The 19705-nt window shown below is 40.1% G+C and overlaps 2 protein-coding genes across 4 annotated transcripts in view; one reads left to right on the forward strand and one right to left on the reverse strand.

Annotated features, from left to right (window-relative positions):
- Positions 1-4890, reverse strand: part of cacna2d3a (calcium channel, voltage-dependent, alpha 2/delta subunit 3a) — a 151711-nt gene extending 146821 nt beyond the window's left edge. For all 3 annotated transcript variants that reach the window (XM_078170001.1, XM_078170000.1, XM_078170002.1), the window contains exons 1-2: positions 4299-4890; positions 3816-3897 (exon numbers count right to left, since the gene is read on the reverse strand). In XM_078170001.1, the coding sequence (XP_078026127.1) occupies positions 3816-3897; positions 4299-4423 (207 nt within the window). In that variant the 5' untranslated portion in view covers positions 4424-4890. The remainder of the gene's footprint in view (positions 1-3815; positions 3898-4298) is intronic.
- Positions 4891-6435: 1545 nt separating this feature from the next.
- LOC117251001 (uncharacterized) lies at positions 6436-16733 on the forward strand. The gene is made up of 6 exons (XM_033616953.2): positions 6436-6603; positions 8161-8186; positions 11752-12755; positions 12956-13111; positions 13418-13510; positions 15645-16733. The coding sequence occupies exons 3-6, from the start codon at positions 11772-11774 to the stop codon at positions 15951-15953; spliced, it is 1542 nt and encodes a 513-aa protein (XP_033472844.2). The 5' UTR covers positions 6436-6603; positions 8161-8186; positions 11752-11771; the 3' UTR covers positions 15954-16733.
- Positions 16734-19705: the final 2972 nt, after the last annotated feature.

Genomic DNA, 19705 nt, shown 5'->3' on the forward strand with positions numbered 1-19705 from the left:
AATCCTGCCAGCATGTCAACATGTCAGTGGCTCGCCACACTGAGCTCTTTGGTAGTAAAGGAAAATGGTATGGCGCACCATACATGCACACACACACTCCTTCCCCACCCAGGCAAATCGATTGCCAGCATACTCTTGTCACACATCATTACACCCTCCTATCATCCTGTGATCTTTTGCTGTGTATACCATGCGGGTATGTGTGTGTGATTGAGCATGCTTTAAGTAGGTACGCACAAACTTTAACACACACACACACACACACACACACACGCTGCAAACACATACGGCCGCTACAAACAGCTTATGCTTTTAAAAATAGGAAAGCAGACGTGCACGGATAACTTCTAGCAAGCCACTGTGGCGATCCCACAGAATGATCATTTGTCTTCTATCTTCCATTACCAAGAGGCTTGAAGTTATTTCAGCGTGGCATAATGTCCCACTACTTTGATTCCAGAGAGCCATAACATCAGTGAGGTGAAAACTAGTCCAGCCAACAACACACACACACACACACACACACATACACAGATGCAGACACAGCCATCACAGCCAGGCTGGCTCATATAGACAGGTTGCTCAATGATACATGAAATTAAAGATTTCAACAGAATAGCAGTGAAGAGGGTAAAACACACAGAGCTAATTCTAACTATCAGTGGGAGATATTTAATGTGTCTCAGACAGAAGTCGGCTGTCCCTCGCACGGCTAGTGTACGCGGTATTGTGTACAGTGTCCTATGAGTGCGTGTGTTGTTTTTGTACATACAGTGGTAAGTACACTGCTAACGTCTGATCTGTGTAACGCACTGAAGGCATTATTGATCATGTTTTTTTTTCTTCTTCAGGGAAACACAAGTGCACACACACACACATACACACATATGCCCTGACTTTTATAACCTTGAAATAAGAGCCGTTTCCGATGGATACAGGAAGTGGGCTGTGGCGTGGGGAAGGAGGGAGGGAGAACAGATCAGGACAGGAGAGGAGAGGAAAGAGGAGACGGGGGGTCTGGATCAAAGGCCGATTATGGCCTAACCGGATTATTAAAAAATATACAAGGTTTTAAATTTGTTCTCTGAAAACAGCTTAATTTAAATGAAAGTCATTATTTTAAAATACTAAGATTCATATCATTTCTGCACCCTAGGTCCTTCGGTAAATTATGTTGTTTTCCAACTTAATAGTCACGCAATAATTGACTATTTCAAGTTGTGAATTCGCTCAAAACTGATCCTACAAACTTGTTTTTATTCTGACTAAAATTACTGAAAGCATCCATATGAATTATCTGTGAAAATATTAAATTAGGAGGCTAACGTATTTGGATTAGGCCTGTCAATCATTCAAAAACAAAACAGTCATTTATTGCACAATGTTCTGTTATTAATTACGATTAATCACACTTTGGCAGTTTTTGAGAACGTCTCTCATTCACGATGATTACATTGGAAGTAAAATCAAGTCACGAATGTGGAGTCAACACAAAAGAAGTATAAAATTCAAATTCGTGGCATTTTAACTTGGAACATAAAGTAAAAGCATGAGCCACAATAGGAGCAAAAGACAGAAGATAAAACCTGATGAGCGTTGTTCATTATGTTTCTTCTGTGGCTGCTTTACTGAAATTTATGTACTGCACTGATTAGATTTGTACATTGTCATCAGGCAGCTTTTAAATAGTTTATGCACCCACTTACTCTTCCACCTTTTTCCTTTCTTATTGTGTCAGCGAAAAACATAAAATGTGTTCAATGAATACGACCAAAATATAAATTTCAGGATATTTTTTATACGTTATATAATTTGTTTTGGTGGTGGCGGCACAAAACATTTTTTTAAATAAAAGATACCATGATGTGATGTACATTCAAATAATGCCTTGTGTGTGTCTATTTATGCAACACTCAGGTTGAGTTGCACGCATAGTGTATCTGTGTTTGTGTGTGAGAGGAGCTCAAGCAGAGGTATGGTTATTTCCAAGGGAGTTTTGTTACGCTAGGGTCAGAGAGATAACTGAAGAGAGACTGAGTCCATCTGTCCCCTGCCCAGGGGAAACAAATACACACACACATATACACACACGTACACACAAGCCTTGGTCTTTTCTCCTCAGCACCGTCCCTCTCTCTATGTACAACAGTGTATATGCCACATTCTTTCTGCCTATTTAAAAGCATATGTGCCCTCGGGGGAATTGTGGACCCTCCTGAGCGTTCCTGGACAAGAGCTACTAGACTGACATACAATGAGGCACAACATACAGGACACTGTGACATGTTGCCAAAAGCCCGCAAGTGACTGCATGTGTGCATTTGTACACCCTGCACATCTGACAATGCCATGCGATCCAGCAAGTGGGCACGGTGAATAACGCTATACTTCCAACGTACCAGTTTGGTGTGAGAGATGCACTTTTCCCACAAAGAGGTCTCAAGTCTTTTCTTTGCTCAATTAACCCTGCGGCCTTCATTTGCATTTCATAAAGAGGTCGTCACTCTGTGGGAGGGTTATCTTCCTTTTTGAGGCGGAAAAAGATGAGAAGGGGGAACATTTTTTATCCTATCAAAAAGATAACACCACTTCCTCTGGCTTCTGAGCGGCTGATGACATCCACGCTGTCGGCCCATATGTGTCTATGTGACTGTGCGTGTGAATATGCAGTGTGTGGTCGTGTGCATACATTTATGTGTGTGTGGGAGGGGCACTCATGTATAGGGTTCATGTGGAAGTTTATACGTCACATCAGATCATTAGTTTCGGTCTGTGTGACACCGAACTGAAGCCGCACACCACAGTGGGTCTCTGCATCCACCGGGGCCTCGAAGTGATGGCCCCAAGCTCAAAATTGTGTCTGAGCGCCCGCTGAGAGGTTAGCTTCAGCTTGGCCCTTTATCCACCGGCTATCCATTAGCCCATTTTAACTCATGCTTCATCAACTGACCCTCCATTAGGAAAATTTGCATTCCATCAAACTCAAATCTTGCATTAACGCCACAAAGCAGAGTGGACGAGGGATGGAAACAGACGACAGAGAGGTACCAAAAGAGGTAAGGGGGTGTTAGAGATGTGAGGAGCTTTCAGTTGCTTGGCAAAAAAAAATTGCGCTTTCTAAAGAGTATATTCGTGTGTGTGTGTGTGTGTGTGTGTGTGTGTGTGTGTGTATGCCTGTGTGTGTGTGAATGCATCTGCCGGAGAGCCTGTGAATTGGACACCCATTTAAAAAGGCACATGTTCTGAATAAGCTTTTAAATCTGTGCCTACCTAGTCGATATGCATTACCGATTCTCAAGTGGCTAAAAAGCACGGGTCCTGCAGTTTAAGAGATGAAGAGTGACATTTCTCTCAATTCCAAAATTACTCAACAGCAGTCATTTCGGCAGTCGTTTCCTCTCATAAGCTGGTCTTTTCACATCCAAACGGCAATTTTAAAAGTCTCTCAGAAAGGTATATTTAAGCTTTTAAATATAACAGTTACTTTACCCACATATCACATCATACCAGCTCCGCCAAAAAGAAAAAGAGTATCTGTAGTGCAGAGTGTGTCCCTGGATGTATTTACACACTGGGATGGTGTAAACACTTTTTTAAAATAAAAAAATATATATTTCAAGGACAGGCAAGCTCCCTTTTTAAAAGAAAACCTCTTCTCCTCTACCCAGTATTTTGCAAGAGTCAAACTGCCCACAAGAAAACCCTACTCGAGTTCAGTCATGTGGACATTTGAATAATACTTTAATTACTTAGGGTTTCAAAGTGTGCCTTCAATTTGACACCTTAAGTCCAATTCAGACAATAAACCCGCTCACCTTCTGCAGCAGCTGGGAGCCAGAGTACTTTGCTGAGATGGACTTCATCTCCCCACCAAACGCTGAAGCCCACAGCTTCACCCTGCAGACAGCACACACACGCATGGCACACACAGACAAGCAAGAAAGCAGAGACAGTTTTACAAAATACATTTATATAGTTCGCAAGTTAGATTAGGAATTAACGCACTGATTAAGAAGTACTGACAAGTGTGCTGTTTGAAAGATTTTGCAAAAGCACTCATCTGCAAACACTGCCAATTTTACATTTTATACTTGATGTAACATAAAGAGGAAATATGGATGCAAAAGAGGAGGCACACTCCTTACACACACTGTGAAACAGCAGTGGAAATCATTCAATAATAGGTCAGAATAACACATCAAATATTCTTTGTTGTCTCACACACCTCGGGTATTTTCAATCAAGTGCTGCTTTAAAACTTGGAGATTCAAGTGATGCGTAAAAGAGCATCTACTTACACGGACGGAGGGATGCTTTGGTGGGTGCCTCCCACCTCAGTGACCCTGGTGCTTAGAGTTGAGAAAAGTAAAAGCAGACACGCACACCACGCACTGGGAACCACACAGTTTCGATCCACCCGCATCTTGGGCAAAAATACCCTCCCTACGCGCACAGAGCGAGTTTTGGGCTTATGCTGCCACCGTGGATTCCCCCCCCCCCCACACACACACCTTCAGAGAATCCAAAAATGAAACAGGAAAAAGGGGGGAAAAGATGGAGGGAATCAAAAGTCACCTATGCTCACTGACTAGATCGTTCATGGCAATGGGATCAGCTGTTCTTGGTGCGGGACGCGGATGAGCGATGCGCCTTGGCAAACGGCAGGATCCTCAGCTGTGTGAGTTATCCAAAGTGCCGCGGTGTGGCCGCGCTGACCGGTGCGATGCACACGGCTCTGCTGCCCGGCGGAAAGTCGAGCTCGACTCCTCCGGCGGGGAAAGTCCGCTCAGACGCTTTGTTTGACCGACCTCACCCGCAGAGAGCAGAGAGTGGAGGTTCAGGGGGAACCGGGGGGAGATCATCAAACGATGCAGCGCACAAGAGCACGCCTACTCCTCTTGACTGATGCGACTGCCTCCTCTCTCACTCCCTCTCTCCCTCTCCCACTTTCTCTCCTCCTTACGCTCAGGATCTGAGGACAAGCTCAGGATGCTGTTATTGTTGTTGTTGAATTACGCCATACTTCTGCCCTTCCCTCTCCCCCACTCATGGGCTCTAATACAGGGCTATAATGGCTAGCCTTTAGCTTTCATGTCAGATCAAGTCATGCACTGTATGCCCAGTTCACTGAAGCAGGAATTACTGCCAAAGTGCTGATGAAAGACAGAGAGGGTGAAGAGAAAAGAAAGTGTGTGTGTGTGTGTGTGTGTGTGTGTGTGTGTGTGTAAGAAAGACAGAGGGAAGTGGGGATGTGCAGCCTCTTGGTGGAAGCAGGGAAGGACCACATGATAAGTCAGCAATGCTGCAAAAAAGCATGTCAATGAAATGCACTACTTGCAGCAGCGATGTGGCACTGGCAGTGTGTGGGCATATGGGTTGTGAAAGAGGATGAGAACCTCCAGGCGACGGACCCCATGCGACGGATCGCGTTTCACACAGAGCTGGAAGGGATTCTGGCAAAGCACTGGAAGGGGGATCAACACAGACTGAACAGCCTATCTCTACCCCTGCAGAAGTGGTGCCCTGTTGATATGCAGGTCTTCCTCTTTCATACTAGAGGACTCACCTTTAACATATGTGGGTCAACATCAATGTGAAACAGTTAGTCAAATCCACAAAACAGTCACAGTTCTTTCAGGCCTCTCAGAAGAGTCTTTACACCAACACATTCAGAAGTAGAGCCGGCAGCACATTATAGACTCTTCAGGTTTAAAGTGGAAGTAAATGTTGATTGGTCAATGACACCATCTGTGTTTAGACTGGCCTACAAGCCTCGCTTTCACTATAGTCTGTCTCCATTTACGGTACAAATGAAGTGCGTCAACCATTATGTAACCAAAACAAGAAGATGATAGCGCTTTTGTTTTCCCTGGTAGGTATCCCCAGTTACCAAAGAGTATCACTGTAAGTTCTTTGCAGTTGTTATTCCCAGTAGCAGAAATGGCAGACGGTAAAACAACCAAAGCACCTGTGAAAACTCTAACCAGAAAAAGAAAAACAGCACCGCTGCTAAGCTCAGAGAAAAACAAAAAGTGATCCAGTTGCATTTGCAATGGTGTCACCAACAATAATACCACTTGGAAACACTAGAGGGGTAAAAGTTTAAAGTTTGTCTGTTTTATTATATACATTCTTTTGCATATGAGTTATTGCTCTGATATGTACTGCTTTTCCTGTGACTTCCCTGCAGTTGTCAGTGCTTTTACGCTACTGGAAAAGCTCTGTGGTTTATCCAAACCAATCCGCATGGACCTAATTTGACCATTTAGTGATTATGAGATAATGAAGTTCACTGAAAAAAGTGAAACGACTGTGTCATTCCTTTAAAGTGCATTTTTAAATTGGTCTAATGAGAAATCATGGATTCTGGGTTAAATCTGATTTTTCCAGTTTGCTTCAAAGCAAACGACACTCCCCCTGGACAAAATGAAATGAAACAATTCTTCTTAAATGGTATTTTCACTTCAAACCGGAGGTTTCCTTGTCACGTGACCATGTGACGTCACGTCAGATCGCTCTTCTTGAGTTTGCTGTCTGCCATTACTGGCCCCTCGCATCGAAGGTGTGGACCGTCTGTCGTGCGTGGAAACTCTTTAAAACAAGGTAAGAATTCAAAATTGAGATGTTTTAGGGGCAATGTGGGCTTGCCAGGCATAGTTATGATTAGTTACAGGATAGACAACTAAAATTATCTTAAAGACTGCCTTTGTGTTTTGTGCGCGAATGCTAACGCTAGCTAAACCAGGTTTGCATTTATTTGACATGCAGAGGGCGATGCTTTCGTTGCTTCCTTTTGACAAGTGCAAAGTTAATGTCGTTGCTAATGTTATTGTTCAGTCATGTCATGAAAGAATAAGCGCTTACGCTTATTATTTAGTGTGATAAGGCCCCTTTTACTGTATAGCTTGAATGCAGCATACTAGAAGCGGGAGCGGCTTGCTGCAGGCAGGCCCGCGCTTCACGCACACGCACACACACACACACACACACACACACACACACACACACCGAGTTGTCCCTGCAGCAGAGGTGAGTGAGGCAAAGACGGTGAAACTCCGCGATAAGAGGCCTGAACATTTGGGGTAAAACGGACAACTTATCAAAACTTGTATTTAATACGTATCTCATAATGTAACCGGGTGACAAGTGCAACGTCTCGTCTTCCTTGTCTCTCACCCGCCGCTATGTTTTCACAGAAGCATCTCGCTTGGTTAAAGCATGTAACTTGAGCCATTTTATCATGCACCCCTTTTCCTCGATCCGACGGCAATTAAACGCGTCGGCTAAATTAATATTTTTTGCACCACTGACCGGTTTCAAAACAGAGCCGGGTGTGTGTGGGGTGGGGTCCGAGGTGAATGAGAGTGATTGTGATTTGCGAGGGTCAATGAATTCATCTCCTAATGCAGGTATGTGAACACAGGGAGTGTGGAGCGGACACGAAAGAGAAGGGGAGACAGTGAAAGTGTGTGATAATGTGAGAGTTTACTGTTATGATGCGGGGTTTCCGCTATGTTCACCGTTACTTGATTATTGCCGCCGCTGCTTCAGAATTGGGGCAGACGCACAATAGTAGTCTGCCGGTTACCTTTACTTTGTACCCTAAATAACACACCTCCTTTTTTTTGTAATTCCCTCTTCCTCAGCGCTCATGCTCTCACTACATGCTGTTCTGATGTCAACAAACACACATGGCGATGCCGCAACCGAACTACACAACTGTTAAATGATTGGCTGTTTGCCTGTCACTCGGAGCGTTCAGGGATATGATAGGCTGTTTCAATGAGCCAGGCAGGGAGCAAATGTGTTAGATGATTGGTTGTTTGTGTGTCACTTTTAGCAGGCTCGATTGTCATGGGATATGATAGGCAGTTTTGGAGCCAAAGCATATTTGAAGCGATGTTTTTCCCAAATAAAATACCATGCAGAGTAAATGTAAATAAAATATAGACAATTAATGTTTTATTCATTTTGTGCGACCCAGTACCAAAGGATCCACAGAAAAAAAGAACCATTTGTATTCCATTCTCTTTTCTGTCAGTACAGTACCAGTATAGCAGTATGCCTAGTATGTCCTGGTATTGTCTGTAGTGACAATTATAGATAATGCTAACTGTTCCAACAAAAACTAAATGTGAATTCTTTCATTTCTGTTTACAGATTTGCTCCTGAAAAGGTCACAATTGGTAAGTCCCAAAATGAACAACTGTGGAAATTATTTTCATGTATGTTTAAGTAACATTAGTTTTTTACATTTTATAATTTCATTGAGTTTTAAATAACGTTAAAAATTGATTTAAAATGTTAGAGTGCGATTACAGTTATTGTGCCAAAAAATAAATCACTGATTTTTGTGTCTCATACAAAATGACCTCTTACTCCAGCTTTTAAATTATTGCAGAGTATCTGCAGATTTTCAGGATCGTTTGATCAATTCAAAAGATTTACATTTCAATACAACTTTTAAATACTCTGAATTAATATAGGAAGAAATTAATATTTACCAGCTTTTAAGTGTGTTGATTTCCTGTTGAAGAAGTAACTTGATAACAACTGCTTCATTAGATTAAATGCAAATGTACATCTATCATGCTGCATTTTGTAAATTGTATTAAGTGGCAACTGGGTAAGGTGGGTCTTCTTTTTCTTTCCCAGTCTTCCAATGAATGTTGAGATGCAAAGACTGTGGTGCCTCTGTGTCACGAAGATCTGAGCTTCTTAAACATTATAAGCTTGAACACAGACATTATGGACGCCGCCATTCCTATCCATGCATCCATTTAAACTGTCCGTGTACCTGCAAAACTTGGAAGGCACTTTTGACCCACTTGTCAAGATCTCATCAGCCATCCTCACAAACTGAACTAACCACATTTAAATGTCTCTTATGCAACTGCAATGAACGTTCAACTTTAACAGACTATTTTCAACATATAGCTCAGCATCTGAAAAATAGTGAAACTGTTGATTGTGTGTTTCAGGGGTGTTCGTACAGAACAAATATTTATGGTTCATTTCGGACTCACAGAAGCAGAAATCATAAGAATTGCTCAGTACATGACTTAAAGCCTGAAATAGTAGAGAAACAGGGGTCAAGTTTAGGTGTTTCTGTTGAAAGTGATTGTTCTGATAGTGTTGGTTTTGAGCCCCCAGATTTAAGTGCAGAGGACTTGGATGATTCAAGTTTTGATTTAAATGACTTGACACATAATGTTGAGCTCAAAGTTGCCTCTCTCTTACTGAAGCTAGAACATATTTATCTTGTGTCTAGTGTTGCTGTTGATGAACTTTTGCAAGAGTTTGACTATTTAATTAGCACTGCTTCTGTCCCTCTTATCCATCAAACCATATCTCACCACTTACGGAATGGCAACTGTCAAGTAGATGAAACTGTTCTGCAAGAGTTAGCATCTACTATTTGCAAGTCAAATCCAATCACAGCATCATTTAGTGGTCGTGGCCCACTTTCCACTGCCTGGAAGCGAAAGGCGTACTACAAAAAACATTTTAAAACAGTAGAACCTACAGAATTTGTACTCGACTCCCAAAACAAAAAATCATTTCAATACATCTCTATACTAAAATCGTTACAGCAGATTCTAAGTTGTCAGACTTTTCTAGATCTGTCAATCAATTTGAAATCTCCTCATCAAATTCAATCTGATAGAATTCAGTATAGGTGCTTTTATGATGGTAGTAATTATAAAGAAAATTTGCAGTTGTCAAAAGAGTGTGCAATTTCACTTATTTTGTACGTAGATGATTTTGAAGTCTGCAATCCCCTTGGTACCTCGAGAAAAAAACACAAAATCTGTGGGGTATATTGGGCATTAGGAAACTTACCTGCTAGTTGTCACTCATCACTATCTAATATATATTTAGCTGCACTTATTCGTAGTGAGGATGTCAAGTGTTATGGTTTTGACAGTGTACTGAAGCCCTTAATAGATGATCTTATCACATTACAACAACAAGGACTGTTTATTGCCAAGTTGGGGAAAACTGTGAAAGGCTTTGTTCATTGTGTAGTAGCAGACAATCTCGGGGCCCACGGTATCGCAGGTTTTGTGGAAAATTTTTCAGGTAAATATTTTTGCAGATTTTGTACAGCAGAAAATGTAGACATTCAAACAAAAGAAGTCAAGTCTGGAGCATTCTGTTTAAGAACAAAGGAAATTCATACCTCTCATCTGAGAGCTATTGAAGAAAATTCATTGAATTGTCATTTTGGTGTAAAAACAAAGTGTGTGCTGTCAGAAAATCTGTCATATTTCAGTGTGACAGAGAGTTTTCCCTCAGATATAGCTCATGATCTGTTTGAAGGAATTATCCCAGTTGAGATTGCTCTTTGTCTTGATGTACTGATTTCTAAAAAATATTTTACATTAGCCAATTTGAATGAAGAAATAACAACGTTTCCATTTAAGTGGACTGATAAGACAAACCGCCCCCATCTTGTGCCCCTCACCTACACTACAAAAAGAACAATTGGAGGAAATGCACATGAGAATTGGAGCCTGTTGAGATTTCTTCCTCTCTTGATTGGAGCCAGAGTTCCTTCAAGTGAACCAGCGTGGCAGGTCCTGTGTGAATTAAAAGACATAGTAGAACTTGTTGTTGCACCTCTTCATACTGAGGACTCTATTTCTTATCTAGACTTCAAGATATCCGAACACAGGGCAGTATTCCAAGAGGTTTTCTCCCATGAAAGAATTCGGCCCAAACATCACTTCTTGGAGCATTATCCCCTGTTGATCCGCCAGTTTGGCCCCCTTGTTGCACTATGGACTATGAGATTTGAAGCAAAACATAGCTTCTTCAAAAGAGTAATCCGTCATACAAACTGTTACAAAAATGTATTGTATTCATTAGCCCAGAGGCACCAATTTCAAACTGCATATAATCTGCACATGTCTGGATTTTCTAAGCCATCTTTGGAGGTTACTGATCTTTCAACACTTCCCCTTGATGTTCTGAATGAGGATATTGTACTGGCAGTCAAAGAGAAACACCCACATATGGACACTGTGAACCTTGCAAAAAATGTATCCTACAATGGTTACAACTACAGGACTGGAATGGTGGTAGCCCATGGGTCGCTGGCTGGACTTCCAGAGTTTTGTGAAATAGTTCAGATGATTGTGCTACAAGAGACACTATTTTTTATTGTCAAAAAACTGAATGCCTGGTACCTGGAGCATTATCGAGCCTATGACTTAGTCGTATCTGCTACTAAAGAACTACGGCTTGTTGGGGTGCAAGAACTGACAGATCCCTACCCTCTGGCTCACTACATGGTTGGCGGACGGCGCATCATCTCTCTGAAGAGATACATACATGTATAAGGTTGTATATGAATGGGTGTAGGTTTTCTCAATTAATTTTCTCATTTTTTCACTTGCTTTTGTTTTATTAGTCTATTTAATTGTCAGAAAAAAATGCACCCAGTTTGCCAAGAATGTCCCCTTTTCCTCTAATAGCTCCTGACCTAATTCTAATGAAATAGGCATATTTTTTTTTAAGGTAACATTAGGCCTTAGCAGTTTGATTTTCACAAATATTGGTAATTTCCTTTCTCATTCATTCATTCATTCATTCATTCATTCATACATATTCAGTTCATGTTTACTGTGAAATGTCTTATTTTTTCACCAGAATTTTTTCACCAGAATTTTGACTATGAATTGGCTCTAAATTATGGCTAATTTTGTACCACACCTAATACTGTATTTTTATTCTTGTCTTTACTAGATCCTTTTGGATGGGCTGACATGGCAGAGAAAGGGCCAGCTAAGTTGCGAGTGATTTTAAATCCTGATGACACCATGAAGCTAATTCTGCCTGGTGGAATTCCAGAGACAGTGGAAGAGCTTATCAATCAAGTCATGAAGATGTGTGGATTAAATGGCAATTTTAGACTGCAGTACCAAGACAGAGACTTTGGAGATGCACTAGTGAACTTGACATCTACTACTGAACTTGAAAATTTGGCAACTATCAAGGTCATCCCAGTAACTGATGATAGCCCAGCCATCCCTGTCTGTGATGAGGTAGAATCTACTCAAACAGATGACACAGAGCTCCTGTCCTCACCCTCCAGCTCTGTCTCTACAAGAACCCAGATGTGGCCAAGAGAGTTTCCGATACCAACATTCTCCTATGACACTGAACTGCAGTTAGAAAAGGGAAATTCAGTGTATAGGTCAAACAAGAGACCATTGACACCAAGTCCTAAAACAATATCAGATATTCTGAAAAAGGTAGCTGAAGAGATTTACAAGTACAAACCCTACCCAACAGATGCTGACTTCAGTGACGTAGCCGAAGCACTAATCAAGAAGCATCCATGCCTCTCTGAACCTGGTTCGTACAACGGTTGCTACGGATGGAAAGGCCGGCTGAAGACAAAAATGGGCAACTACCGAACTCAGCTAAAGGGCATCGGATGTGCTGAATTACTTGCAAATTCACTGAAGTCCAAAGCTCCGGAGGATGCATTGCCAGCAAAAAAAGTAAAGAGACCTAGGAGAGGAGAAGCCAACCACATTCCTGACATTCCAACTGGAGAGACTCCAGATAATTTGGAAGATGACAGAGTGACACTTTTGAGTGAAGTGAGGAAGCGAAACAATCGTGCAGTGATAAAGAACAAAATGGACAAGACCTTTTCACTGCGAAGACAAGAAATTGTGGCAAAGGAATCAGGAGTGGAAGAGGTGAAAGAGAGATGGCCTGCATTGTTCACAGTGGATGAGGTAAGTAACTTTTTCAGTAGCAATAGGTCAGTGGTGGCCTGTAAATCAAATGATACTGATTAAGCCAAAGCAATTCAGAATGCATATTTAGGTCCTGTCACAAAAAAGTCACAAAAAAGATCTCACACACCACACAGTTTTAATGTAATATGTAATATACAATGTAATAACATTTGCTTGTGATATTTTGTTTTATATAGATCAATGCTGAATTTATGAGGATTACTACTGTTCCACTTCAACCGCGATTCCTGGCTTCTTTGGACAAGCACCACAGCAAGCTGATTGAGATCATCAGGAACAAGGGAGGAGCTGTCAGAGAGAAGACACGGGGTGTGCTGAAAGTTCTTGATCAGGTGTGTATTTGCTCAATACTGCAAAACTTGCCTTGTATCAGATAAATAGTAAAATTGTAAATAAAAGCAATCATGTTCATGTGTCATATTGTCAGCACATTTGATTGTGGAGTTAGATCACATGTTGGACAATGTTTATCTTCTGAGTTTGACAGGCTATTCACTGGTTTGCCCAAACAATTTGTTATACAGCAATTACTGTAGGTCTAAATTCTCATTTATACATTTTCGTGTTTGCATCTTCAGTCAAGTTGCACAATTTGACAGCATGATTTTGCGCTGTTTGTGTTTTGTACTCTCACCTAGAGCCTGGATGTGAGCCTAAAGAGAGAGTGTCTGCTGAAGTGCCTCATCTTGTACCTTGGGGAAGACGTACAAAAACTGATCAAGGAGTTTCTGGTAAGATATTTTGCAGTTAATCACTTCAGCTTCAGACAAGATAGGACATTGGGTATTTAAACTTTAAAGCTCATTTACATGATCTCAGGTCCTATAAAACTACTCAGACTGATTTATGATAATAAATTCATGTACATTTGCTGATGCCATTTAAAATGTCTACACTACACACACAACATACAATACATAACATACAGTGAGCAAGTAAACTCTAGCAGATGGAGCATGAACACTTGTCCAGATATACTGCGAGCAGTCTCACAATGAGGACTAGATGGAGCAGAGACCAGGAGCTGCTGCTCACTTCCAGCCACTTACTGGACTCTGAGGAGCTCTGGAGGAATCTGAGTCTGCCCTGATCTCTATAACTATAACAAACTTTGCACACACATCATTCTACACAGTGAAGCTCAAACATGCAATGTTAGAAACAAGAAGAAAACACATTTTTAAATAATAATATAGTGAATCTTAACTGAAGTATGTATGTATGTATGCTACTGTACTATTTAATATTTTTATGTCACAGCAGATGTTAGAACTTTTTAGAGGATAGCTTTAAATACTTGGACCAATATTTTACTTGCCATAAAGCTGAATGTTTGAGGTTCTAGATCACGTGTCAAACTCAAGGCCTGCGGGCCAAATCCGGCCCGCCATCTCATTTTATGTGGCCCGCGAGAAGTTGCAAAAAATATCATTTGCATCATACAAGCCTAAACTGCATTACAGAAGTATGGTGTCCAATAACTACATGTCCGAGAATGCATCCCTTTTACACACATACTGAAGTTATTTAGTAGCTAGATGCATCATTATGGGTGTATCTGATGCATCAGACTTTAATGTGTAAGATACGAGTGCATCAGTTCAGATGGCCTGTATCGGTAAAAAGCTGAACATGAATTGGAAACAAATCAGTGCAGCACTAGCGTATCGATACATCTCATTAGGACGCGAATATGTTTCATTTTTGGCATCAAGAAGCTGCCACTGTAACCTTCCTCTGTTTTCTCTCTCCTCCTGTCTGTGTCCGCACCGCTCTTACTGGACGCCTGCTGCCGCGCTCACACAAAACAAGCGCTCCCTCCTCCCTCTCCTGTGTCTCCTCATCATTTCATCAGAGCAGACCGCGATGAAAACAGCGACAGAGGTGGCATTGTACCGCGTCGCACCACTAAGTGTAGAATAAGTTTGTGTTTTATAAGAAAGATGAGAAACTCTGCTGCAAATCATTTATGTAAAACGTGTCTGACAGCAGAGTACAGAGCCACGAGTCTGATCCACAGAGACGTCATGTGACTGTGAGAGCAGAAAACACGGAGCATCACTGTTCCTCCACACTAATCAGAACCACAGAACTCTTCATATGAAACAGAGCAGCAGATCATCTTACTGCAAAAATACTAATATTTTAAACAGTTTTAAAGTTTGTTCACAGACACTACTTAATCTGTTTCATTTTTTAATACATAATTGTACAATTAAATGTCTACTTGCAAGATTTTTTCTATTAGAGCTTATTAGAATTGTTATAAAATCAGTATTAATCAAATGCAGAGGCAATTATGTGATATAGATAGAATTGTATTGTCTTACATTTACAACCAGCCCTTTGAGGGCAAACCTAATGCTGATGTGGCCCAAGATGAAACAGAGTTTGACACCCCTATTCTAGGTTCAATAATAAGCACATTATTCAACACTACAATCCTGACAACGTAATCATAGAACAGAAAAATATACACAATTCTCATATGTGCAAATACAGCAATAGTAACCAAGTTAACAACCCAACATCCACACATATTATATCAAAAAGCTGAGTTACATGGCCCAATCTACTGGTCAAATACAGCATTTAACAAGGGCTGTCACAGCGCACATGTCTGCTTCCCATGGAGCCATTAACACCTGAGTTACTGACTATTCATACTTACCAAACACACAAGCAACTCAGTCGTAATCATAAAACAATAACAAATATCTCTTATCTATCAGTGAAGAAATACAAGTATGGAATTTAACGAGATGCGACACAATAAACACAATATAAGTGTAACAGAAATGGTACTTACTTTTTTTTGATTCTCTTGACACTCGGGAGTACAATAAATGTCTTGTCTTTTGTCAGGTTGCTGAGAAGGATGACGCCGAAAGAGAGCTTCAGCAGTGCACAATGGCGGTGTTTGTCATCAGGGAGGAAGAGGATCCGTTAAAGCCACCATGTGACATAGGCATCATTATTGAAGGTGTGGAGGTGCTTAATGAGCTGCCATCAGTTGCACATGGATGTGCCCTCTTATTTGGCCTCATCTATGCTCTAAACTTGAGCTATCCAGGTGAGCTCAAACACACTTTCGATGCGCTGCAGAAAATATTCATGGAGATTGAACCAAAGAGAATGACACGCAGAGTGTGCAGTCTGAGTGTCAAGCTCTAAATATGGGGTTGCTCAAAGAAAGACATTTGGATACAACATGTTGTTCTGTTTTATTGCTTGTATTCAAATACATTCCAGGATAATGTAAGGGGTCATTGTTACATAAGAGAGAAACTAGTTTTAATTCAAAACACGATTTAATTTGTGATTTTCTGTGTTAACAGAATTCTTTCTGTTGTATAAATATTGTGGCACATATATCAACATTGAAATGTGAATAATGCTAAATTCAGTAAGCAGTGTAAGAGCACTAGTGGTTATGTTTTTTTCCTTGAACTGCCTTTATTCATAATTGCACTCACAGCAGCTGTGTTTTTCCTTGCTTTATTTTTTGGGGTCCCCTGCATTTGTAATGGTTCAAAAATAATGATATTCCTACATTTATATCATTTTGTCAAATGATAGCAAAGAGTTAACACTGTTTCTATTTTTATACTGTTTTATTACTGTTACTGTTTTATAATGCTGTTACTTTGGATCTCTGAAGTTTTAAAGAAGAGGTGAACAAACCAGTTTTACATGTTAAGATGTGTAAGTTGATGTGTTTACAGTTTCATTAGGTGTAAAAAAAAAAAAACATGATGAAAAGACCACATTTTATTTAATTTTACATGGAAGTTTTTTTTTCCTAAGTGTTGTTGTGTAAAACACACACTGGCCTGTTGTACTGGTAACAACATTGACATAGTTTTATTAAGTTTTTGATGGGTTTTTTATTATTATTTTGAAAGGTGATGCAATTTTCAGAATCATCAAAAATAAATGGTCTTTTGAAGAGAATTTTCCTGTTTTTAGTTTTATCTGCAGTGAATCGGTTCAGTGAATTCTAGTTTTATATTATAGGGAATTTAGCTTTTGTTTGTGGTGAAAATTTAAGTTGTAAAAAGTTTAAAAAAAACATCATTATTTGACCTACTTGACCTACATTAACTAACACTTTGGCTTGGGACTAAATATAATGTATTGATTAAGGTATAATTAAAATTATACTTTGTACTGAATCAGAAATTTAACTTGAGAAAAATTTAAAAAAATGCATGTAACAAAATTACAGCAATTCAATTAGTTTATACCAAAGTAAAATCTATACTTACATGTAATAGTAAAAATTAGTTTTTTCCAAAATGAAAAATTAAGTTGTAACAAAGGATAAAAATTGTTTACGGTCTTTGTTATGAATTATATTTTTACTTTGTATGAATGCAATTTCTTTCTTTGTCTTAAGGTCAAAAATGTATTTCTAGTAAATCAAAATTTATGGTTTCAACCACATCATAAATTTAATTTGAGAAAAACTAATAAATTTAGGTGTAACAAATTACAGTAATTTTTTTAAGTTGATCCAAAGTATCATTTTTTTCAGTGTTGTTGAAAAAGTGTAAACTCTGTGTGAAGACCTGGGGTCACACACAAAACGAGTCCCGAAAGAGGTGCACACCGCTTCCCACGCAAAAGTTGTGATCTATCAAATAGTAATGGGCAAAGCAGTTCTTCAGATGTTACTGAATCACTAGAATCAGTTCATTAAAAAGATTCGTTCAAAAGATTCGTTCACCGAATTGTTCAGTGCTTGGCCTGAGGAGCCCGGACTGTGTACTGCGTAGTCCGACTCACTGAACTGATACACAGCTTAGCTGCTGCTGCGTCTGCCCTGCACTGGTGAGTCTCATTACTGGCCAGCGTAATGTTTTAAGTTTGTTTATCTGGAAACTAAATCTGTTAAAATAATGGGGAGGTGTGCGATTGTGTTCACGTGGCTTGACTCCTGGCTACATTAGCTGTTAGCTTGGAGAAAACGGTCCCTATGAAAGTGTATCGCTGAGAAACAATGATCTGAATCACCGAGCGGAAGGCAGTCCCTCCCTGCACCCTGGCTGCCTCGTGACTTGTGAATGATTCATCGTTCGCACGGGCCTGCATGCCTGCTGCTGAGCTCAACTGAAACGAGAAATGAATGAATCAGTTCCGGAAGTGATTCAGTTCAGTATGTTCACTCAACAGATTCGTTCTTTTGAGCCATTCATTCACAAATGACAGAACACTACTATAAAAACAAACTTGATGGGAGAAACATTGACCCATGCTTACGAACATTTGGGAGACGAGAAATCGGCGATGCAGATGGTGAGGTGGAAGCCTGATTGTAGAAATTGTCGAATATTTTTTGCCGTACGCCATTTTGGGCTTTTGCCTGGACGTACATTTTTAGTATGTATCCTACGCATTGTTTATAAATAAGACCCCTGGCCTGAAAAGCATACTATAAGTGACAGACTACATTAAAATGCATCAAATCTAAGTTGTAAAACAATGTGATAGTTGTTAAAAGTTGCTGCGTGATCCTTCTTAAGGTAAGTAGATAAAAATAAAACTCCTACTCAGCCAACCATTGCCGATATACCTCAGCCCTTTACATTAGTACAGACAGATGTTTGCAGTTATTCAGCTTAACTAAACAAGTACTTATTGTGTGACTGTTACAGCATGATAGAAGGGAAATAGTTTGCCACTCCATGTGTGACAAACTGACATAAAACAACTGCTGCCAAACCATTATTTTGAAGATCTGGCACCCAATTTAGGGTGAAAAAACACTAAATTAGTATAAATTTGCAATTTTATGTCTGAGTTTCTTGCTATTCTAAGGAGAAAATGCTCCACACATGCTCTGTCTTGCTAGAATTCTAGTGGTTTTAGGTTTTTGTTTTAAAAGCAACAACAAAGTAATGGCAAACTTGGGCAATGGGGCCGTGATTGTTGCTTGAATAAACAACATTTATACATGTAATAAGAGAAAAAGCTTTGACACTTATGGCATATCTACTTTCACAGTGTTTACCTTCTTGTTTCTGAACATCACTTCTTCCCTCTGTTTCTGTCTCAGCATGGTCATAGATTAGATAGTTCACCATCATCTCCCATATGGTAAAGAAATGGCATGTGCACGACATCCAGCATTTAAGACAGGTTTCCTAATTCCTGGTAACCTGCAAAAATAAACAAAAATATCAGCTATGGTAGTTGGATCGATTTTTCTTTACTGAATGGAAGTTTTTATCCACAAGGTTAAAGTCTCCCCTGAGAGTTATTGTGTAGGAATTTCACTGAGCAAAGCTGGGCCATTTCACTTGACAGTACAATGTGGTCTGAATAATAGCAGCTACAATAAGTGGAGTGAATGGCCAAGTAAAAACCAACATAAAGTGCGGAATAAAGAAATATCTGTGCAGTTCAGTTAGAAAGTCTTTGGCATCAGGACTAAAGGGGGGACAGGATATGGGTTAATTATTTATGTCTTCCCACATTCCTGTGTTATTAACATCTTATCCTGGTCCTTTTGCTGTTGTCCCCTCCAGATGTCTTTCCTCCTCTTCTTGTGCCAATGACAGGTCATTTTTTACTATGCTGAGTAGTACAGAGCGTTCACACGAAAGACAGGTCTAAGTATGGTAATTTTAAATCGAATGGACTTGAGCTGTACATGCTGACATGGCTCCAAAGTAAACAAAAGTCCGATGATAATAAGGTTTTGCTACATAAATTCCTCAGGTTTGTAATCTTCTCCCATGGCTTCTTTCTTTCTTTCTGTCTTGCCCCTTTTGAGACAACACAATGCAATACCACTCATGTCCCATGGGAATCCATACACCATCTCATTAGTCCCTCTTGATTCCAATCCATTGTTAAAATAGCTTCTAACCGTGACCGAAAGGACACAGTTTGGAGAGAGAATAACATTGTTCCAGTGATAT

Source organism: Epinephelus lanceolatus, chromosome 8 (genome assembly GCF_041903045.1).
Source record: "Epinephelus lanceolatus isolate andai-2023 chromosome 8, ASM4190304v1, whole genome shotgun sequence".
Lineage (NCBI taxonomy): Eukaryota > Metazoa > Chordata > Actinopteri > Perciformes > Serranidae > Epinephelus > Epinephelus lanceolatus.